Source organism: Oreochromis niloticus, linkage group LG2 (genome assembly GCF_001858045.2).
Source record: "Oreochromis niloticus isolate F11D_XX linkage group LG2, O_niloticus_UMD_NMBU, whole genome shotgun sequence".
Taxonomy (NCBI): domain Eukaryota; kingdom Metazoa; phylum Chordata; class Actinopteri; order Cichliformes; family Cichlidae; genus Oreochromis; species Oreochromis niloticus.
Window position 1 is genome coordinate 26,578,911 of NC_031966.2, and position 23,580 is coordinate 26,602,490.

The 23,580-nt window shown below is 39.6% G+C and overlaps 4 protein-coding genes across 7 annotated transcripts; 2 read left to right on the forward strand and 2 right to left on the reverse strand.

Moving 5' to 3' along the window:
* Positions 1 to 140: 140 nt before the first annotated feature.
* Positions 141 to 4,997, forward strand: nudcd2 (NudC domain containing 2). The gene is made up of 4 exons (XM_003455168.4): positions 141 to 543; positions 996 to 1,044; positions 1,326 to 1,477; positions 3,550 to 4,997. The coding sequence occupies exons 1-4, from the start codon at positions 355 to 357 to the stop codon at positions 3,631 to 3,633; spliced, it is 474 nt and encodes a 157-aa protein (XP_003455216.1). The 5' UTR covers positions 141 to 354; the 3' UTR covers positions 3,634 to 4,997.
* On the reverse strand, positions 3,907 to 7,944 carry ccng1 (cyclin G1). 2 transcript variants are annotated; one of them, XM_003455167.5, is made up of 6 exons: positions 7,721 to 7,944; positions 6,553 to 6,816; positions 6,212 to 6,465; positions 5,802 to 5,880; positions 5,471 to 5,581; positions 4,863 to 5,054 (listed from the first exon to the last, which is right to left on the reverse strand). In XM_003455167.5, exons 2-6 carry the CDS (start codon positions 6,814 to 6,816, stop codon positions 4,863 to 4,865), a joined length of 900 nt encoding a protein of 299 aa, XP_003455215.1. In that variant the 5' UTR covers positions 7,721 to 7,944. The 2 variants fall into 2 exon arrangements, with proteins under 2 accessions (XP_019222859.1, XP_003455215.1); XM_019367314.1 differs by lacking the exon at positions 7,721 to 7,944 and having other exon boundaries at positions 3,907 to 5,054.
* Positions 7,945 to 9,082: 1,138 nt separating this feature from the next.
* On the reverse strand, positions 9,083 to 23,388 carry LOC100710173 (septin-8-A). Of its 3 annotated transcripts, none has more exons than XM_005467824.4 (10): positions 23,335 to 23,388; positions 15,727 to 15,841; positions 15,402 to 15,597; positions 14,749 to 14,935; positions 14,512 to 14,673; positions 14,100 to 14,196; positions 13,777 to 13,945; positions 13,207 to 13,339; positions 12,916 to 13,106; positions 9,083 to 9,237 (listed from the first exon to the last, which is right to left on the reverse strand). In XM_005467824.4, the coding sequence occupies exons 1-10, from the start codon at positions 23,371 to 23,373 to the stop codon at positions 9,183 to 9,185; spliced, it is 1,344 nt and encodes a 447-aa protein (XP_005467881.1). In that variant the 5' UTR covers positions 23,374 to 23,388; the 3' UTR covers positions 9,083 to 9,182. The 3 variants fall into 3 exon arrangements, with proteins under 3 accessions (XP_005467881.1, XP_005467882.1, XP_005467883.1); XM_005467825.4 differs by lacking the exon at positions 23,335 to 23,388 and adding an exon at positions 17,485 to 17,640; XM_005467826.4 differs by lacking the exon at positions 9,083 to 9,237 and adding an exon at positions 9,569 to 10,094.
* Positions 18,589 to 23,313, forward strand: sowahab (sosondowah ankyrin repeat domain family member Ab). Its single transcript, XM_019367289.2, has 2 exons — positions 18,589 to 20,275; positions 20,575 to 23,313. The coding sequence occupies exons 1-2, from the start codon at positions 18,909 to 18,911 to the stop codon at positions 20,591 to 20,593; spliced, it is 1,386 nt and encodes a 461-aa protein (XP_019222834.1). The 5' UTR covers positions 18,589 to 18,908; the 3' UTR covers positions 20,594 to 23,313.
* Positions 23,389 to 23,580: the final 192 nt, after the last annotated feature.

The window sequence follows — 23,580 nt, forward strand, 5'->3', positions numbered from 1 at the left end:
TAACATTAAAAAGAAAAAAAAATCCTAGCAAAAGAGTCTATGGTGTGTCTCATGGGAGCAAGGTTTTCTAATTAATGTTCATCCTATCAGGCAGTAGATGGCGCTGCAGCTTCAGTGATTTTCACAACCGGAAATGACACCGAGACTGAGAAGAAGAAGAAGAAGAAATTTGGAGCTTGTGAGGGGCAAAACACCACAGGGAGAGGTAAAATACACCAACTTAAAAACAGCCCTTTAAAGTTAAAAACAGTTAACTGCACAGCAAGCCTCCAGCGTATCTTCGACCTGCTCGGTTTCACGCTGGAAGCTGGTAGGGGAGGTTAGCCGACCCGTGAGCCGGCGTGCAGCTGTAGCATGTCGGTACACTTCGAGGAGAGGAGCGGTGTCGTCCCCTGCAAGACGCCATGGGGCTCCTGGTACCAGACCATGGAGGAGGTCTTCATTGAAGTCAACGTGCCTCACGGGACTACTGCTAAAGAGGTCAAGTGTCACTTGGGGTCCAGAGACATCGAGCTGTTGGTCAAGGGAAAGGAAATATTCAAGGTAGGGCACCAAAGTGACTCCCCCTAGATGAACCTGAATGCTGTGATCTGTAGTTGCAGAAAGTAAGATAATGCGATTCCTGGTGTATCCTCCAACCCCACCCCACTCTCACCCTCTTTTACCCAGTGACTGAACTGACCAGCAAACACAATCCAGCGTTGTAAGACCATTCACGTAGTCCTTTTCCGTCATACTTATCACAGTTGGACCTAAAAGTCCACGTCACAGTTAATCAGCAGTGTCACCTATTTTGATACCGTACAGTGAAATCAGTCTGACTGTTGTGTGTACGCATAGAGTATGTAACTTCACTGTATTTTGTTGTAACGCAGATAGACCTCTCGTGTCATCATGTGCAGGTCTTTTAACTCTTCCAAGAACAGGTCCAGATGTGCTGGTATGAATAAAACGGATATTATTCATTTTTTAAAATTTTATTTTATTTTTGCCAGGGAAAGTTATTTGGAACAACTGTGTCAGATGAGGCCACATGGACACTAGGTAAGTGACACACTCACAGAAATATTAAGGGAATTAATAACTATCCTTATAATTCTAATGATTGCTGTTGACTGGCTGTGTTAAGACTTGTGATATTCATCCATTCATGTCTTTATGTTACTTATGTTAAGTTACTGGGGGCTTTATGTTCACTCTGTCTATTATTTCATTTTCGAATTAGAAATGGTCAAATAGAAAGGAGACATTCTCTGAAACGACCAAATTAGACTTTAATGAGAGCCAGCTTGATGCATCGTTTGTTTTGCTGATCATCTCCTCAGAGGATAAATGTCTTATCCGGATCATTCTGATGAAGACCAACAGAGAAGCAGGGAACTGCTGGTCCTCGCTGCTGGAGGGGGAGTATTGTGCAAATGCTTGGGTCCAAGACCAGATGCAGAGAAAACTCACTCTGGAGAGGTTTCAGCGAGAGGTGAGTTTGATTCGCTGACCTCTGTAGCAACATCGACTCTACTGTACGACCTAATGACTGTCGTATGTTGCACGCATGTAATCCTAATACATTTCTTCTACTGCACAGCTGCTACTTTTTCAGCCAGGTTAGGACCACCTTCTAAAATAGAAAATTTTAAAGGCTTTACATACACTTACTGATCACTTCATTAGGTACATATCTTACAACTAGCTGGGTTTGGAGCCCATTTTGCCTTCAGGGCTGCTTTAATTCTTAATGCCACAGATTCAACAAGGTGCTGGAAATATTCCTCAGAGATTTTGTTCTATGTTGACATAATAGTGTCACACAGTCGCTGCAGATTTGTCAGCATTCATGATGTAAATCTCCAGTGCCCCCCCATCCCAGAGGTACTCTAATGGATTGAGATCTGGTGACCGTGGAGGCCATTTGAGACCACTGTCATGTTCAAGACACCACTTTGAGATGATTTGAGATTTGTGACATGGTGTGTTATCTTAATGGAAACAGCCATGAGAAGATGGGTACGCTGTGGTCATGACAGGATTGACATGGTCAGCAAAAATAGTCAGGATTTGGTCTGTGGGCCCATTAGTACCAGTTGAGCATAATTTAAACACCACAGCCTATCTCCAGTATCATTAGACCATCACCACCAGCAGCAGTCTGAACTTTTGATACAGGGCCACGTGGATCCATCCAAATGTTGCAGCAGAAATTGAGACTATTGTCCAATTTGAGCCGCCTGAATTGTAGCATCAGTTTCCTGTTCTTAGCTGACAGGATGGGTGTTCTGCTGTTGTAGTTCATCTGCTTTTGAGTTTCAGCATGTTGTGTTTCCAGAGAAACTCTTTTCTACATCTTGGTTGTAACAAGTAGTTATTGAGTTATTGAAGCTCCTGCTACCTGCAGCTTGAAGCAGTCAGGGCACTCTCCTCTGACCTCCACTATCAACAATATATTTTTTCTTACAGAGCTGCCAATAACTGGATATTTTCTCTTTTTCAAACCATTCTCTGTAAACAGCAGTTTCTGAAATATAAATAATCCAAAAAAGTTACTTAAATGATCTTTTTTCCTCGGTCTGATGCTCAGTTTGAACTTCAGCACATCATCTTGACCATGTGTGTATGGCTAGCTGTATTAAGTTGCTGCCATGTGATTGGCTGATTAGATATGCACATTAACGAGCAGTTGGACAGGTGTAATGAGTGTATGTTTTGATGGATTGTTGAAATATAGATAGCTGACTAATGTTTTCATTTCCAATCCATTAATAATAACTCAGTCCCCAGGTTGTGATAAATCTGTTTTTCTTATAAATGAAGCAAATCCATAAATAATGAAGGGAAATAATCAATGGTCATTTCTGGGTAGGCCAAGGAGAAAAAAAATAACCATGCCACCTTAATTCTCAGAAATGCAGCTGACATGCTCTTTGAGTTGTACGATTAGCAGTAACACTTAAGCTTGAAGGAAAGATTGGAAAATGTCTTCCTCATTACGATAGAGATTTCTGATGCAATGTGCGACATTGCTAACTTGCAATTATGTGGCAGTGCGTCGAGTCACTGACTTTTAACATCTTACATTTTTTGTGTAATGAAACCTTTACTGGTTTCGAAAGTCTGGCTGTCAGAGCTCATTCCTGTGTTTTAAAGGTGATGAGCTGTTAAGTTAATCAAGGCATTGCTTTCAAGCTCAAAGCCCTTTATCAAGCAATCCACCCATCAGTTCATCTTCTTAACTATTTATCCAAATCAGGATGAGCTGGAGTCTCTCTGCTGATATTGTGTGAGAGGCTGACAGGTCACCAGTCTGTTGTAGGGCTAACAGTGAGACTACCAACCATTTGTGTGCACACCTGTGGCTAATTTACAATCACTAACTAACCTAATAAGTGTGTCTTTAGACCTTATTAAACACTCATTGCAGTGTTACTGCTGTGATTCTGGAAATTGTTGAGATGAGCACATCTGTTAAACTCAGAGACATTTATCCTCAGGATATCTTAATTACAGATTAACAATCAGCAGTATGTCTTATTGATTCTTTTTTTCCTTTGTTAGAATCCTGGTTTTGACTTCAGCGGCGCAGAGATCTCTGGGAACTTTGCCGGTGGCGGTCCAGACTTTTCCAGCTTACAGAAGTGACCCTTACCATGATGCTAGTACATGCTTGAGGAGTACCTCTGCCCATCATGCACAATGTGCAGAACAACAGTGGATTTATTCGGTCTACTGTGACAAGAATTTGCCTTGAGACGAACTAAAAACCCTGGCTGTCACATCATTGGTCTCGTCCTCAAAGGACTGATTTTGTGCAAACCAGATGTGGGGAGTGGGAAGGCTCTACAAAGGAAGTTGATAACTCTCATTATGAGAATTTTCTGACGGGTTTTAATAAAAACGAAGTGCACTCAGCAATAGCTTTTCAATAAAGTTTTATTGAAAGGTACAAATACATAGGTTAATCAGATGGCGTATTCAGTCATTTTGAATTCGAGACCACATTTTGTTTTGTCACTAAAATCAAACTACACAGGGAAACTGGCACAGAAAATGTGATATAAATTTCAACCTGTATTTCCACTGCAATGACCTTTTTTGGGGTTTTCTGAGTGCTCTCTAAAAAAAACTAACAACTGAACTCAGTATATTTGTGGTGCTTCACACGGTGTCCACAAATTAAGAGTTGGTGAAAACAACTCATCTGTTAACCGCTGGTAACGTTTCATCTCAAACACTGATGAGCTGTAGATAACAGGATCATCACTAGCTTCATTTGCCTGGTACAAACCAGAGCTCCCTCGCCACATCAAAATAAAATGTTTTCTTTAACAAAAAAAAAAATCATCACCTTGGGTAGGAGTGTGCATTCAGGACAGCTTAGCAACCTAGGGTGGGAGTGAAGGACTTTGGGCCCGATCTTTTGGTTCCATTTTTTGCTGTTCACAAAATCCCTCTCCCTCCTCTTCCACATGGTGGACTGAGGACCTAGGTGGTTCTATACTTATTAGCTTAAAACCAGCAACCCGTTCCAGGGAAACACCAAACACCGTGGTACGGATTTAAACAAGAACATACTAGACACCTGTGCAAACGGCTCAACCAAGAAAGTAAAACTTCAACCGTTCTGAGGAAGAATTACTCCTTGTCATAGGGATAGAAAAATGTGTCTGATCAACATATGATTACAAACTTGAGGGATAAAAAAAGCATTTCCTTAAAGACATCCATCATCACAGATGAAGGTCTCTAAGGAAAATAAAGCTGGAGCTGTAAGTGGGTGACCATACTGCATGCTACATCCAGTCAGAGGACAAAGATGTAACAGTGGTAATGCTGTGATCTTTCTTTCCATGTAAGGTCACCCACAGGTTTTAACAAGCTGACTCAGGTATGGTGGGAAGGTGAGTGATCTTGTAGTAGCTGTGCTTCAGCTGACGTGCAGTTCTTCCCGAAATAGTCCAGCGAAGTCTCTGGACGCTTGGCCTGCAGCACTTAGTGGTGGCGTACTCAGCCAAGCATTTTCCAATTAGCTCCCGCATGCAAACCAGATCCCCGTCTTTGATCTGCAGGAAAGAAGGATGAGGCTTCACATCATCTCTGCTTAACACTTTAGCATTAAAATTCATTAAGCTACACTGCATGGATCATCACCACCTTAGACAAAAATACTAATAAGCAATAATGTTGAAAAGGAGCCATTTTGGTTTGAGTTGAGCAAAGGCTCATTTTGATACAGTTTTTCCTACTCTTTGACCTCTATGTTGATAAGAAGGACCTATTCTTAATAAGGCACACGGGTGTAGCCATGAGCACACAAGTCTCACTGGCCTGTTGTTCAAACCTTCTGCCTGCTAGGCGCAACCAATCAGAAGAATGTTGGCTTAAAGGGCTTGTGTCTCTGAGGCCCAGTTTAAAATAAGGATTAGTTTGAACTGCTCGTATATATTCTTTAAAGCAAAAGGCTCAGAGCTGGACTTACATTTAACTGCTGCTGCAGATTGCTCAAGGCCTCAGATATTTTGTCAAGGTGCTCTGGGTCATGTTCATCATGGGCCTCAAAACACAGGAGAGCCAGGGCAAGCAGAGATGGCTGCACAGAAATACAAACAGTCTCTTGTTAACAACAAAAAGTAGAAACTATGACAACATTTAAAAGTAAATCGGCGCAGATGACCTACATTATACCTGAAATACAACAACAAACGAGAAGTGTACAAGACGAAAGCAGTCTGATTTTCAATGAAAAGCGCAGAAAAGCATTGAAATAAGTCATTATTTTCAATGTGGAGAGAGTAGTTGTTTTGTCTTACCTTTATTTTGGAGAAGACAAATGAGCAGTGACAGGCTTTCAGCTGCGCCTCCAGTCTCTCAAGGCTCAGGATCTTCATGCTAAAGGGAAAAAATGCTTTTAGTGTCAAAGCAAACTGAATGTGAGGTACAGCTTACATAAATAGTGATAAAAAAGCCAACCAAAAGGATTTCTATTTTTTAAAAGGTAACGTTTGAAAAGGGGGACTTGCATATTTGTTTTCTAACACCCTGTCACATTTCTAAAAGTCTACACGATTTCAAACAGGACTGTGCCTGTTGGCTAAAAAATATATTTTTGGTTAGTGTTAGCTTTCAAACCAAATATGAGAAGACACATTTTAGTAGAGTAAATATAATCTCGTTGAGTCATAGCTCAGCCCTGCAGGTTGGTGTGACCGTCTGTCCTTACCTCTCAGCGTCGAGCTGCTCCAGGACGTGGCTGTGAAAGACGCGGAGAAAGCGAAGGGCCGTGGGGCCCTTCACCTTCCAGTAGAGCTTCTCCATGATGATCTTCTCCATCCTCATCATGTCAGACACCGTAAAGCGATTCTGACTGATGCGAATCAGGTCATTGGCCAGAGGCACGTTCTTCTCTTCTTCTGTGGACTTCACAGCGATGTAAAAGCAGCACAGGCCGACACAAGAAAGGTGCTTTGGCTGAATCTGTAGGAGACAGGGAAATGGATATTAGCGCATGGGACAACTGTTAAGATTTTAAGAAAGCAAGCAAAATGTACTGCATTTACAAACCTTCATGACAGACAGAAATCGGTCCAGCAAACTGACAGCCAGCGAGAAGCTCTCTGAACTGAAACCAAAGAACCTGGTCAGCGAGAGCAGGTCCTTCACCTCCAGCTCCCTGAGTCGGGAGGTCATCCTGAGGCCGTTGTCCTGGGCGCTTTCAATGAACCTCAAGCCGCTCAGCTTTGGTTGGTATCGGCCCTCCAGATCAATCAGGGCCTTCAGCTGGGCTGCAAAGGGCTGTGCCACAGGGCCTGTTACTGTGTCAATCATCTGCACAGACAGGAAAATAAAACTTAGTGATACAGTAAAAAACAAACAAACAAAAGATACACTGGGATTAACTGTGTGACCATAAAATGTGTATTAACTACTAACATAACTCTGATAAACATCTTAGTCTCTTTAATAAGGCAAGGCTCTGTCTGCCACGTAATTAAAATATTAGGCTGTTGTATTTTAAAGGACATCTGGTCCAAAACAAAAATGGTTAAACAAATACAGTGAGCGTAGTTTACTAACAAGAGAAGATCCTGCAACAAGCCTTCCGCTAACACATGCCCGTCACTGAACTGGACTAAACTGGACTGGACAGGAGCAATGACTGTATATAAACAGGAGGCGAAATGAGACGAATATAGAACAGGGATATACTTAAATAAAGTTTCTCCGTTTTTAGTTAAAGCGACATTTCTGCTACTAAAAGTGTGTAAAACACGAGCTCCACAGCTCTAGTGCTAGTTTGTGAGGCCGCAATACATGTAGCCGTATCACAGCAGCAGGCCTGTGTATGTCAGGGCAAGGACCGGCGTCATGTCGAGACATGTCCCTGCCATACACACCAATGGAGAGCTAACGCAAAGCATGGCATGGCACAGCAAACCAAATTGACACTACACAGTTTAAACAGTAAAGCTAAGAGTGAAACAACAACATAACTCTGTAAGTACTATGTAAGGTAAACTTCATACTTTATTAGAGAAACCAGAAAATGACAAACTACTCTTTGTTGACGACGTAAACTGTTTAGCAATCAAAGCTAACGCTAGCTAAAAATCCATTTCTAAAACTAGTAGCATTTTTTTTTTTGGCTGATAGCGACACATCATTTACTGTTTAGAGCCACGAACACCACTAGATAAAAAATATATCACATAAGGAAAATGGGTTTACTTACCTTAAACAGTTACGTTGCTTTTTATATTTTCAAAAAAAAGGAGCAAGTGAAAAAAAAAAATCCACGCGCTTTAAATAAGCGGGTGAATGGAGAAATAAAACACACAAAAATGTAAGTATGAACTTTCACTAAAGAAAGTTTTAAGCATAGGTTAGTTTCTGCCTATGCACACCCCCTACCCTTGGCGTAAGGCGACGGGGAAAAGGACAGTGAAGGCGTTAAAACAGGCATAAAACCAAGCCCATGACCAACCATGCCGATTTTCTATTGGTCCTCAACAAGTGACGTTAAGCGCTCTACATTTTAATTGGATATTTAACTAGCTAGTCACATACAAGGTCCACCTCATTCATGCATTAGGGCCAATCGCACGTCAGAAGGTGGGATACGACCCAAAATAGCGTCGTAATAAAGTTGCCTCCTTTGGTATATAAATTATATTCGATTACAATTTTTTAAATTCATTAATAAATAAATACAGGTATACAAATGATATCAACATTTACATAGTAATGTCTTTAGTGGGTAGTAAAATAGATTATATTTTTAAAAGGGTGTCGAAATCATAGAAAACTATATATAAAAAAAGACCCACACACGCACACAAATTTTATAGAACTTTCTTCTAAACTTCATGTTTTTAAGTGTTTCCATGGTCCAGATGTTAGTTTAAGGAACACACACACAAAAAAAATAACCATACTATGCTGAGGGCCACTGGCAAGTTTCTGGAACAATCTGGAAGGAACCTGCATTTTCCATCACTTCTTTGGTCTTTTCTGTCCAAAAATCAAAGTAAATATAGAGAGTACACTGTTCATTTTTGAATAAAGTAACTCTTTATTACATTAGGATTTAAAAATCTGCCAAGCAGGTCTACACAGACCCAGTATATAGATCTTATGACATAAAGAGATCTAATCCTGAATTTATATACAGTTTAAAGTATGAAATCTCTCTCTCTCTCTAATATTTATATATATATATATATGTATATTGCAAACACAACAAAGAGCTGACAAGTTAGTAGTACAGGTTACCATTTATAATTGGATATAAATAAAGAAAGCATATTTACTATAACTGATTTAAAGTGCTTCTAAATCATAATGATTCACAATCAGTACCTTTGACAGCAATAATCATGTCAGTTTATAGTATATATTTCACAGTGTAACTTGTCATTTATCAGAAACCACAAGCATAACATAACATACAAAAGTAGCACATTTAGTACAAAAAAAATTGGAAATTTTGGTATTGGAGATATTTTAATACTTGCAGTTTAGGAGCCATGCAGAGACCATGCTACAGAGCGCTGTTTAAAAAGAACATTGTTTAGTAGACATGGAAGACTTTGACTCACTTCAAGTGAAAGTTCAGCAAAACCTTTATTTTAACACTGTAAAAATAATAAACTTGAGTAGTTAGTCTGTGATCTTTAGACGTGGTAGAAAGTCTTCTAATTCAAATTCCTTCCTGAGGTTAGGGAGCACGCAGATGGGAGACTAAAGAAGCTATGAGAGGAAAGAAAAACCACATCATCATTTATCCAAACAAGCATCAGTCAGTAAAGGTCATGTGACAAATTCAACAACACTGCACATGTTGATTAAAAATAAATCATGTTGCTGGGTTTCCTGTTGCTGCCACTGATTGAGGTAAAAATAAAACAAGCAACACTGTTAAATAAATCAAAATCATCAGATGTGTTTTGGGTATGGCACGACACAACAGCTACAATATGAAATGCTTTGAGCCAACCAAAGGGCTCATGCAATGGAAGTCCCAAAGCACTGAGGCATTCCAATGGAAATGGGTTCAGGTGACACACAAACTGATGCTCTATTCTGTTTCCCATCATCTCTCTTTATTTAAATGTAAATGAAGGCAAAGAAATTGTGTTCATTTCCTGATTCACTGTCAGTAAATTTAATCATGTTCTTCATAATGCTGCACAGAACACTGCTTAGGCAATTGAAAGATATCACCTGAGAAAAACAACAATTAAAAAAGATCAGTATATTCATATACGTTACAAAGCATCTTGTGAATAAATGTATTAATATATACGTAGAAAGATTATTCAATATTCATTTTTTAATATAAAGTTCTGTTAGTGTCTCATTGAGAACCAGAGACTTAAAATTACAACTGAAGATGAACATACATTCTTGTCAAGAACATAAAATTACACAAGTTACATGTTATGAACACAGTCCATTGATTTATTATTATTATTGTGTTTAGCACAATCAGCATATGAAACTTAAATACACTGAACAAGGCTCCCTTTCTGATCCGTAAGATCGTTTTTCCCATGCTGATGGCACAAACATTCCTGGTTTCCGCTGATGTTTGATCCATAAATCAACTGGAAGGGGAAAAGAAATATGACAAAATATGGCAAAAGAAAAAAAGGATGAAGGATCTGAAATATGGCAGGAATCAAAAGTAAATAGTGAATGAATGGGAATGCAAGAGTGTTTGGGTTGAAACATGCTGGCAGCTCAACTCCCATTACTGACACTTTAACATTTAAATCACATTTACTAACAAATATCCCAGACAGACATTTAGCTGTGTGACCAGTATGAGGTTTAAACTGTCTCTGAGCTCAAGTCCAACAGGAAAACACTGACACCCCAGCTCTTTATACACCAACAATGGCAATACACACTCACCAGCCACATTATTAGGTACACCTGTTCAACTGCTCATTATTGCAAAATAACCCAAAATTGGACAATAGGATATGGAAAATGTTGCCTGGTGTGATGAATCTTGATTTGTGCTGCAACATTTGGATGGCAGAATCAGAATGAAGGCTGCTGGTGGTGTGGGGGATATTTTCTTGGCACAATTTATGACTCTTAGTATCTAGGCATTATTTAAACACCACAGCCTAACTGAATATTGTTGCTGACCATGACTATCTCTGTATGGCGAGAGTACCCATCTTCTGATGGCTCTTTTTAGCAGGATAACTGATTTCTTGAACATGACAATGAGTTCCCTGTACGCAATACAAAAGTACAAAACCTCAGTACAAAACCCCTGTACTATGGCCTCCATAGTCACCAGGTCTCAATCCAATAGAGCACAATGGGGATGTAGTGGAATGGGAAATCCACATTGTGGATGTATACAGTGGTCCCTCGTTTATCCCAGGAGTTACGTTCTAAAAATAACCTGCGATAGGTGAAATCCGCGAAGTAGCCAACTTTATTATTTACAATTATTATAGATGTTTTAAGGCTGTAAAACCCCTCACTACACACTTTATTCACTTCTCTGAGACAGGCATGAACATTTTCACACTTTTCTCTCTTGTTTAAACATTCTCAAAGTTCAAACCTTTGTAGAAAAATAAGTCCAGTATTATAGAATGAAACCAAAGATCAAACCCAGATTTCAGGTCCAGAACAGAATAGAGCAGCTGTGAGAGAATTTAACATTAATGAATCAATTCAATTCAATTTAATTCAGTTCAATCATACGGAAGTGGAGGAAGCAAGAAGAATGAGTTGAGTAAAGTTTGACTTATCTGACTGTTTTGTTTCGCTTAATGCGCCTTATAATCTGAAAAATGTAATGTCTACCGTCCTTTAGCATGTCCAGAAGTGCCACTTTTTGTGCGATGGTTAGCATCTTCCTCTGCCTTTTGGGTGCTATCGCAGGTGCCTTTGACGGTGCAAAACGTTTCATGGACATTGTTGTGTTTGTTGGGGAGAAAACTTGCAAACATATAGTACAGCACTTCAGAGTCACGCTGCTAGCGATCGAGGATTTATGTAAATTTGACAAGCTGAAAAAATTCTGTACTGTACAGGAGACACGGCACGGAAGAGATTGATTGACAATGATCTACAGCCAATCAGGACACAGAACACAATGCGCTGTAAAAAATTAAAATGAAAATTAAAAAAAGCATGCAAAATTGCACGAAAAAAAAAAAAAATCTGCAAAACAGCGAGGCCGTGAAAGGTGAACCGCGTTATAGCGAGGGACCACTGTAGCTGACAAATCTGCAGGAGCTGTGTGACACTAGTATGTCACCTCTGAGGAACATCTGAGGAATGTTTCTAACACCTTGTTGAATCTGTGCCATGACGAATTAAGATGGTTTTTTGAAGTAAAAAGGGAGGTCAAGCTGGTACTAGCAATGTGTACCTAATGAAGTGCTCAGTGAGTGTATTTAAAAAAACAACAACAAACAGACTTTTTGGTTAGACAGTGACTTTAAATACTCTCCACTTGCAATCTTACCTTAATGCTTCAGCTCACTCTTGTCTACAGTAAGATTTTTACAAACATTTCCTCATCTTTCATATGACATATTTAAAGGATTATTTTATAAATCCCTTTGTGTATATGCTTATTGTATGAAGCTGTTTTGAAATGCATAAAAATGCATTTATTGCTTTTTCAAAAACAGTGTTATAAGAATAGCAGGAAGAATTATTAAAACATTAAAATACCTGAAATCTCTTCATCCACCTCACATGTAATTATACTGGCTAAACGCCTCATAAAATTTTACTGTCTGGAATACTGAAGCCCTTACCATTAATAGTAAATGTTTCCAAGAAACTCTGCTCACTCAGTTCTTTTCGTTTTTCTATTTAACTGACTATTGAGACAGCTTTGGTGTGCTGTGTTTTACAAGGCTGATGCCAGGATCAAGCTGCATTTAAAGCGTACGCAACTCATCATGATTACAGCTCTTTGCGGGATGTATGAGTATCATCTGTGCTCTGCATGGCGTGAGCATCGGTGAGACCAGTCCAATGTAAACAGAATTGTCCTGCCCAAGATACAGTCTGGCAGGTCAGCCTGCAGAGACATAAGTATCAGGCTGTGTCATGCAAGCTGTGACCCTTCCTACAGTGTCTGGGCACACAGTGTCAGTCTGAATCTGTCCCCGTATCCTTTTCTGAGCCAACATGGCTGCCGGGAAGATAACACTATCTCGTTAATCACGTTCTACTGCTCCCCCCTTTCCAAAAAACGCCACAAAGACTGACCTCCATGATATGTGTCAATGGCTTGTGAATATAATGTAGATTGACAATGGTTATCCATAAATAGCTTGATCTCATGGTATTACTCATTGACTGTATTAATGGTTCTGCTGACAATCAGTGTGTGAATGAAGCAACCAGCACAAGGTAAATGCAAACACATTAACTTACTTCTTCTTGTCTTTGTCCTTTTTGAATGGCTGCTGTGAGCAACCTTGGAGTGCCTGTCCCATCAGTGTCTCTGCTGCAACCTTCCTCCTATTGAAGGCATTCATCTCCTCCTCCAGCTCTCGTCTTTTCTCCTCCAGATTCTTCTTTTCTTCTTGGTGCATACGCTTGAGCTGCTCAAACCTCTCATGAAGCTACAGGTGATGATAATGTATATACACAGAGCAATGTCATACAAGCCAAATATAAGATATGATCACGCAGGAGTTCTTTTATGACTTTGTTAATCCTCACCTCTTTTTCTTTCTCTTTCAGCTCAGCTTCTGTCTCCTTCACTTTGTTGACAAACATCTGTCTCATTTCTTCTTCTTTGCGCTGCAGCTCCACAAGAAATTCCTTCCTCTTGGCTTCGTACGTCTGCTGAAGGCTGAAGATCAGGGTAAAGTCAATAATATGCTCACTTTACTGCCCTATAACTTCACACTTCGTTGAGCCATAAAATCTGTAGAGCAGACGCTGCAATGTTAACTACAGCTAACAGAACTCATCCAGAAAAATGCCCTGCAATAGTAATAAATAATAATAAACAAGCAATATTTTAACTCAACATTCAAAATTAGAAAACAAGACACACCAAATTATAAAACATTTTAACTGTGATACCGAGGGATTAATAGTTTTCAAGTCACATTCTTTATCTAAATCTCCTTAAAACATTGACTTTAATGTGCTGTTTATGAATAATCCAATTTATTTGCACAGTTTTAACCTCATAAGAAAGCTAGAGTTTTGTTTTGGGTTTGGTTTTTTTTGAGAAAGTAAATTGCCCAGATGCATTTGCATCACTGCTTTCCCTAATTTCACCTGAACGACTGGCTGTCAGTGCCTGTGTCCTTGAAGCCCATCTCTTCCAGCTTGCAGCGACGGTACAGCTCATAGTGACGAGCGTGCGTTTGCTCCCGGAGATCCTCCATGTTCACACGCAGCAGCATCTCCCTCAGCTTCACAAAATCACAATGCTTTTCGTTTTCCACTGAAAAGAAAAACTGGTCTTTTAATTGCTCATAAAATCCATCATGTTTATACGTCAAATAATAAATAAATAAAAAGAAAACTGGAGTTGAGCAGCAGGCATCTGACTAAACAGCTCCCTCATGATGACTGCCAAACCATTTCAGCCTACTCACCCTCCACAGATCCCCAGGGGTACAGCCTTCCTTTCACCATCTTATTTCCTACTTTCACGTCGTCTACGCTTCCAACCACAGCAAACGGCAGAAGAGTCTGTGACAAAGAGTACTGATAATGTTAGAATATGGAGCTATTAATAATGCTGTGTCATATCCAGGATCCTAATATGCCATTATGCATTATATAATGCTTCTAAAAATACTGTTTCCTCACCAATGAACATCTATTTTCAAATGACATGGCAAAGTTGATCATCCTTACATGTGATTATCAGCATAATATTAATTAGCTTAAAAAAAGAGAGCAAGTATGCAGATTAACTGATGACTACAAACCAGCACTAAAAAAAGTGTTAGGTACCAAATGCACGGTGCAGATGTTTTTCTGTTTTCTGTTTTTAGGACTCACATTCATGGAGGAGTTGATCTCTGCAACAGCCTCATCCTCTGTGGGAAACTGATATATCTGGACTCCATTGCTGACCAGCTCACTCATAACCTTGATCTTTAACTTTTCTAGCTCATTCCTGGACACAGTGTCTGCCTTCGCAATCACAGGGATGATGTTCACCTGAAGATAACCAGAAGATAAGCGATGGACTCAGTAATAACTGCTGAAATGCACAGAGCTTGGATCTCTTTTCACCTTGCTGTCCAGTTTCTTCATCGTGACGAGATCGAGGGACTTCAGGGAATGTCCGTTGGGGGCGATGAAATACAGGCAGATGTGGATCCTCGTGTCGTGGTAGTTAAACAGGGAGCGCTTTATTTTTAGCTCCTCTTCAAGAAACTTCTCAAACTGGGCATCGATATACTCAAGTATGGGTTTGTAGCTGCATTAAAAAACACATTACATGCATGAACATTCAACTTCATGTTGTTCAACAGACATATCGGTAACCAGGGTACAAACTCTGTACACAGCCAAGCATGTTAGATGTGTACACTTCCTGCTGATGGAGCACTCAAACAGCTATTGAAACCACATTTGCTCTACCAGTCACTCCCCCGTTCCCTTTCTTCCTCTCCAATTTAAATGCCAGCAATGGGGCAGAGCTGGCTCTCGATTTTACAATCGGAAATTGTTTCAGCATAAGAGAAAAATGGGAAAGTGATTCAGGGTTGGCACTGATCTATCAGGTTTATAGTGTAATCTCTGTTAATTTTCAAATGTTTTCTTTGATTTCTAAACTGTTTCTTCCTCTTTAAAAAAATAAAATAAAATCATTGCTCAGTCTGGATAGCAGTCATTTTACCGGTAACTAAAAGTCCATCATCACATCCATCAACAACCTGTACCTCTGTTCTTTGTTGATCTGGTCTCCAAACCCTACAGTGTGCACAACAGTCAGCTTGAGGTTGACATTGCTCTCCTGCAGTTCATAAGTGTGCGGGCGCAGCTCCACCTTTTGCTCATAGTGGCTGGCTTCCTCATTTTCAAATGTTGTATTGAAAAGAGTGTTCATCAATGTGGACTTGCCAATCCCAGTCTCACCTTAAAAGCAGACAGAAAAACAAAGAGCGAAAATTGCAGATGAAGCAGAATGAGTGCATGTGAATTTCAAATGAACTCTTGTTATGGTTACAGGACTAAATTTGAAGCTCCTCCTGGGTTCAGACATACCCACACAGAGGATGTTGAAGCAGAATCCCTGTGCAGATGCTTTGCTGACCAGCTGATCTGGAAGGCTGTCAAACCCCACATGACCACTGAGCTCCAGAGTTCGCTTGTCTTCATTCTGAGAAATTACAGTGAAAACAAAACCATATTCATCCTATGCTAGTAAATATCCAACAAAACAAAACAGTGACCGGAATGGGGAGCTTAAAAGGTCCATCTGTCACATCCCATCCACACACACTCTGCTCCTAGGCTTAAAAGCATCTTTTGCAAATGAGGTCATCTCTCTCTCGCTCTCTCCCTCTTCCAATTAACACACTGAACAGTCCCATCTATAAAAAGGAACCATCCAAATAGTGAACCAAATTCCAGTTAGCACTGATGTCACGTTAAATGTATCATGTGCTTCGTGTGTTATGAAATGGAGTAGATTAGAGTGTTTTTTCATGATTTCATTGGCTTCAAGTGTAATTCAGTACTCATATTAAAAATGAATTAATTACACACAAAAAACTACATACACAAGCTGCTCTGTATATACCAAACTCCCTGGGACCGTTTTCCAGCACACTTTAGAGGTTATAGCAGCTAAACTTTGGTACAGCCTCCCTCAGCCCTCAGGTACAAAAATAAAGATATTATTATTATTGAACATTTAAATCATCAACAAATATTTGTTTGATGAATTATTTTAAAAACTGGAGCTAATAAGTAACTTACTGACAATCATATCAGTGAACTTTTTTTGTATACGTAGCCAGAGAAAAGCTGATAAACTCACTCAGAATTCCCAGCTTTATTTTGAGTTTTGGGTATTTTGAGTTTGTATATAGTAGCCCAAACTATACGCAGTAGGATGAATGATGCTACGGCCTGGTAAGCTGGCACTGAGAGACTGTTCCTCCAATACCAGATTCACCCTGGGAGCCTGGCATCTTGCAAAAAGGCTCAACATGAGCACCAGGATGTGTTCAACACAACAATCCTCTGCTTCTCTCTCACATCTCTCTCTCTCACACACCCACACCCACACAAAGAACTCTTTATGTGGATGTTATTTCACAGGATGGGAGGATATCCAAGCTGCTGGCTGCACTGGTACCCCCCTCGCTCCCCTCCACAAACACAAACACTACATTAACTTGAACTCTTCCATCCTTTACAACGTAGACAGGAAACTAAATTCCAGCTATGTGAGGTGAGCCATGATGGGATCTAATTAACGGATGTCATTACCCTGAATTACATGTCTGGCTGAAAAATGCTGACATTTTTTTGCTGAGCAATATGATGCTGACGGTTGAGGAGCTGGTAGCTACCACTTACTACTACTTATGTTTATCCTCTTAACTCAGTCTCTCAGTCATTGCTGACCTGGTCTTCAACCACATGCTCCTTTCGTGCTGTTAATTTAGCCCCAGTGCACACCTGTCAGAGGTGCTGACACGATGAACAGGAAAGTACTGACACACAGCAGCGCGCCTGGCTGCTGAAGTGCGCGCTTTCCGCACGTCTCCAAGGACCGGCTCCTCAAAACGGAGCGACGAGGCATTTCTCCGCTGAATCAACCATCTTCATCGCGATTCATTACACATAACGAGCTTTCCTCATCACCGCAGCCATCCTGCTGCAATCCCCACACACATCAACTTGCTCTTACTTACACCTGAATGTAAGAAACCGTTTGCTAGCTCAATGCTGCTCTTCTAAAAACCGCTCGTCACCGCTGCAGGCCCGCAGACAGCCCATCGTCGTACTTACCGCAAAAACATCCACCTCGCTGGCCGCCATCGTCACAAGTGGCTGTGTGCAGGAATTATGAGTGTTCAGCGCGACCTGCACTCCATCCACATCACACACATACAGACTCACACTGCTCTCAATATGGCTACTTGAAGGCAACACCCCCTCGGTGCTGGAGGGTGATATTACAGCAGCTCGAAATATACTAAACTACACCGAGATAGTTGCTTTTGATGAGATTTTACGCGAAATTACGATAATTACGATAATTGATTGGGTTTGGAACGGCTGCCACGGAAAACCTCAGCAACCTGGTTCACAATGGGAGCACTTTTTAACTATTATTTGTAATTATTTTCAATGGAAATGTAAATTGTACAATTTATTTATTAGAGGGAGTTTTTCTGCTGCTTTCCAATATTCATCCGGTTTTCTTCCTTGAAAACCCGTACCACGTAATTGTCGAGGTTTACATATTTACACAAAGTGCCATTAAATAGTAATATCTGCACTCAGAGAATGTTTATATATACATATATATATATATATATATATATACATATATATATATATATATATACATATATATATATATATATATATATATATATATATACATATATATATATATATATATACATATATATATATATATATATATATATATATATATATATCAGTGGAGTTACAGCAGAGTACAGAGCCTATAAAGAAAATGAACTGCACAGTAGGACCGTGGGAAAATGTATGCATTTTATACCTGTTCACGTTAGTTTTTCTATTTAATGCTACTTAAATATGTATTTGATAACCATGGTTGAAAATGTGAATTTACAGAGGAAATATATGATTAAAGGAAAAACTAACCGTGCAAACAAATGCAAAATAGTTAAAATAGGCGTCCGTGACCAGCTACAACATGCAGACAGCAGTTTGCTACCGAAATCTGTCTTTTAATAGGTTTATTTCCACTTCTCGTGTATTTACCGATTTCGTTTTTCAAAGTAATTTAATTTTAAAAGCCAATGATGACATATTTGAGAAATTGAATATATTTGTGGTATGTAAATGTAACCCCGTCTATATATATATACACACACACACACACACACACACACACACCTTGTCCTCATGTATGCCGTAAATAAATACTACGCTGATACGCTGATAAAGACAAAATACAGACATTTTAATTTCAAACTTTAAATGTAAGATTTAAGCTTTTATATGAATCCACTGATCACAGGAGGGTCAGCCCTGCACACAGTCTTTTTAACTGGGAGGGCCGCAATAACATACGGGTGGATTTATATGGAGAGGCGCCGGAAGCAGCAGGTTGGTGCAGGACAGCAGAGAGGGGAGCAGGCAGTGCGGGATTATCCTTTGGGCTCTGTTTAAACCATCCGCTATATCTTTTCATATTTTTGCGCCGCCGGGACAACATGGATCTGACCCAAGAGTCCATTTTGTCCTTTTTACTGGAGCACGGAGGCAAAGTAAAGAACTCGGAGCTGCTAAACTATTTCAGAAGCCGCATCAACTGCAGCGATCCCGCGGAAAAGCAGCACAATAGAGAGCTTTTCAAGAAGCTGGTGAACAGCGTCGCTGTGGTCAAACAGATCGACGAGGTGAAATTTGTGGTCGTGAAGAAAAGGTACCAGGACTTTATTAAAGAGGCGGCACAGGATGTGTCGCAGAAACTGCAGATGGATGACAGCTTCTCCAGCCAAAACACGAGTTTTTCCTGCACATCTCCAGACCGAGCCGAGGCAGCCAGGGCTGATTTAGATATTGAAAACAATAACGTGAGCGACGCCTCAAACTGTAATCCCAGTTATAACACCAATGTAAAACACATGTCCCTGGGGGAAATTCAGAAAAAGAGTCTGTTATCTAGAAACGTGAGTATCGCGGATACGACCACCGTTAAGGTCCTGAATATCTCCGGAGATCAGGCGAGCAGAGCGGGGAAATCTGGAGCTGTGTTCGCTGTCATAGCTGTGAAATCTCCAGGGAGAGACTGTGCACCAGCAGCACTGGGCGGATCACACTCCCGAGTGCATCAGCAGATAACTTTAGACAAACCAATTAATTCGAGTGCTAAAGTTTCTACACGACCAGCACCAACTTCAAACGCAAAGTTTTCAGCTTGCAAGGGGATATCCAGAGAAATCCAAAGTAAGATGGTCACACACAAAGATGACACACACCCACAAGTTTTACCAGAGGTGAGGCCGCCAAACAAGACCACAAGACAAGCAGATGATGCCAAGTACTCAGAGTCTGTGCCTTTGGAGCCGCTGGCTCATGAGTGGTTGGTGAAGTGTGCAGCTGGGATGTGGGGACATATATATGCTTTGCTGCTGCGGGATACTGGTTTAGCCCAGAGGAAAGACTTCATGTCAGGGTTCACAGCACTTCACTGGGCTGCGAAGGACGGCAGCAGCGAAATGATACGCAAACTCATGGACATCCCCAGGAAACGTGGCATCCATGTAAACGTCAACACCAAAGCACATGGAGGCTACACGCCTTTGCACATTGCTGCCATACATGGGCACACTGAGGTCATGGTTCTGCTTGTGCAAAGATACAGAGCCAATGTAAATGAAAGAGACAATGATGGCAAAAAGGCTTTTTACTACCTGGGCAAAGGTGCTCCGGCTGAGGTCAGAGCACTTCTGGGGATGAAGCAGAGGGATAAAGCAGAAGATATAGAGTACAGAGAGCAGACGAAAGGCTTCAACACAATCAGTAAACTGTTTCAGCCTCATGGGAAGAAACAAAAGACTAAGTTTGCTCATGACTGGTAAGAAGAATCACAAAACAAGCTGTGACATGAACTATTAAACCTGAAGGAGATAACACTGTTTATACTTTACACCTTACTACATATCTTATAGTCTTTCACTGAATTACAGAGGACTTACGGTAACCATTTTGTATGGCACTGCACAGTGCATTTTTTTATTATTAATGGTATTTATAATAATCATTGTTTATCTTAAATTTCATGTAAACTGATGTGTTATTTTTCTCACTGATTAACACCACGATGTGTATAGTCATGGATATTTTCATTACCTAATGTGTAGTAAATGTTTACAGGTCACTTCTGGATTCCTGACTTTTCAAAGTATGAGGAAATACAAAAATAGACTGTACCTTCCTACTTCTTGGTAAATAGTAACTGTCAACTCATCAACCTGTCATATATTGATCTAGTATGCTCATTGCCTTTGTGGACTACTGATCACATTTACAACCACTTTTATCATCCAAATGAAATCAGTTAGCTTTGTCAAAGGAAAAGGAAACATTCAGTATAGCTGAAGAAATAAATAAAGTTAGGTTTAACATATTCAACATCTCAGTGTTAGTACATGCAAAGAGGATGGAAGAGAAGCAAAGCAAAGCAGGAAAGAAACTAGTTAGGGTAGTGCAGTGTTTGCTTTATACACTTCTTTGTCAACAGTTTGTACTGTATGAGGAAGACACTGTTCTGTGGGATAAGCAGTATCGGCCAAAGCTCTAAAACATACTGCAATAAATACAAAGCAGTGTCCACATCTTTAAATAAATACATTAAGATTAAACTGTATTCAAAAGTTAATGAGCAAGGAACACTAACTATTGCAGTGACTTGATTAACATTTAATTACATTGGATTTAATACCTTCAACACAATGAAGTGGAAAAAGCCTTTGCAATGTTTTATCTAAACTATATAACTAAACCTAAACTTATTAAAACATATTTTCTTGTTTAGACATGACTGACTAAACATAAGTCTTTTTTCAAGACCAGCTATGCATCAAAACATCATTTTGGGATTAAATAACCTCATTTGTTACTTAGCTGACCCAGTCTGAAAACAAGTTTGGGTCTAAAAGGCACTTGGACAATAAAGCCGTATTCAAAGCAGTGCCAGAACAATGTCCTTTGTGTTGTTATTGAGGAAAAGAAGCTGCTTACATAAAGACAAAGGACAGCTCCACTCATAGAAACTGTGCCATGTGATTATGAAAGGAAATCTCCCACAGAAAGGTTTCCTATGTCCCATGATCCAAGCAAAACTTCTAAACATCAAAGTTTTTCTAGGGTAACTATATTAGATCCTGTTAATAAAAATGTTTTATTCATCAAGATTTTATATACTAACTGCACTTGCTGTAAATGAACTGATTTTATTTGCTTCAGTACTTGTAGTAAACTGGGGCAAAGCTATAACCAAAGCTCTGAAATGGTCCCTTGAGTTTATAGTTACACTCTAGAGAACACCAGTACAAAAAGCTGTAGTGTGGTGCCATAATTATATGATGTGCCACAAGCGTGGTGTTTGAGAACAAAGTTAGGGATCAAAGTTTTTACAATAAACACAAATCTGTGGGAACACTATAAAAACCAGTGGGTGCAACGTGCCAATCAAGTACAAAACAATTTGTGAGTGGAGACTGTGATATACTGGACTGATAGTGATACTAACGTTTAAAATAACAATATACCCCATGAAGATATTTAATCACAAATTTAAAATCACCCACTCCATACACAAAGACCCCAGCTGGAACCTGAACCAGACACCATGAATTAACCATGCTAACCGTTGCACCACCATAGCACCCCAATAATTTTTTTTCATTACTATTTTTTCCAGTTTACCTATTACAGGATCAACAACTAGAGGCAGTTAATCATTCACAATCACGCTTAAACCGACAGCCAGTTTTTGGAATTATGTTATTGGAGTGTGGAGGAAACTGGAGTATTTGGAGAGAACATGCAATCCCTACATTTAAAGGTACAGTGTGTAAAATCCCACCGCTAGATGTCAGTAGATTGCAGTCAACTGAGTTCTGATTTCTTACCCCTCCTAATTCTAATGTATAATCCTAGCTACAGTGTACGGCAGCCAAGAGAGAGCAAAACATTAAATTTAGACTGCTCTATAACAGCCACGGCCAGCTGCTTTGCATTTCTGTACAAAAACATTTTTCTACACACTATATTTTAACATTTTTCAATAATATCACCCCTTATCAATAAATCAGGAATAGAAAAAAATTGCAGAATTTTACATATTTACCCCCAAGTCCACTCAAAAAACTCTGGCTGATGTTCATCTATAGTAAGTGTAGGCTGTCAGTCCACCATTTATGTTAGCAATATGCTGGAGGCTTTGTGAAAGGAGCCTGAAATGAGTCAATGAGCCAGTAAAACTCACGTCTGTTAGATGACACTGATATTGAGGATATTCTGAACTTCTCTGCTGCTAAGCACTGCTATATCTGCCAGCTATATCTAACATTGCTGGACTCTGATGCTTAGTGGATAAACTCTCACGTAAAATGAGAATGTAACCAAACTGTTTTTCAGAGGCTGTGATTTTTAGGACACTCAAGCGTAACATAAGCTGGGATAATGTTAGCTAATACCAGCTATTGTTGATGTTTAGATTCCAAAGATAATGGAAATAACAATACAAATTAGTCATCTGGCACAGTATGTCAGGTCCAATGGTGAGAAGCCGTTCAGTAAACATAAACCCACACTTCTGTAGTGATGACATGACAAAACATACTGTCACATTTGACGAGCTGATGAAGGAAATAAACCGTTTCTGTCAAAAACTACACACATTTGTCTGGGACATGGTCCAGATTGGTTATTTAAAACTCACACATAAATCTGTTGGCAGCCTTTTCAAGCTGTCCAAATAAAATGGTGTAAAAAGAAAGAAAGGAAAAAAAGTGTACTGGGAAGCTGGCAAAAAGTAAATTTTGTTTGTATGGCTTGTTTATGTTCTTTATAGCATAATACTTTACTGTTCTCAAACTTGTTTAATTATTAAGTTGAGTTATCTCTTACCGTGTTAATGGGAACCAATGGTTCCTGCTGGGAACTCATTTCCCTGAAACATACAGAATACCCTTACTAACACATACACGTTCATCTTTGTAAGAAATAACGTAGCAGTTAAGTTTAACTGTTAGCATAATTTTTGTTTTTAAAGCAGGTAAGCTCAGTTAAGTGAAATTATTTAAGATGTAGTACGTTTGAATTACTGAAAGGTAATTCATTAGTTATTTGGCATATTTTTCCACCTAAGTTAAA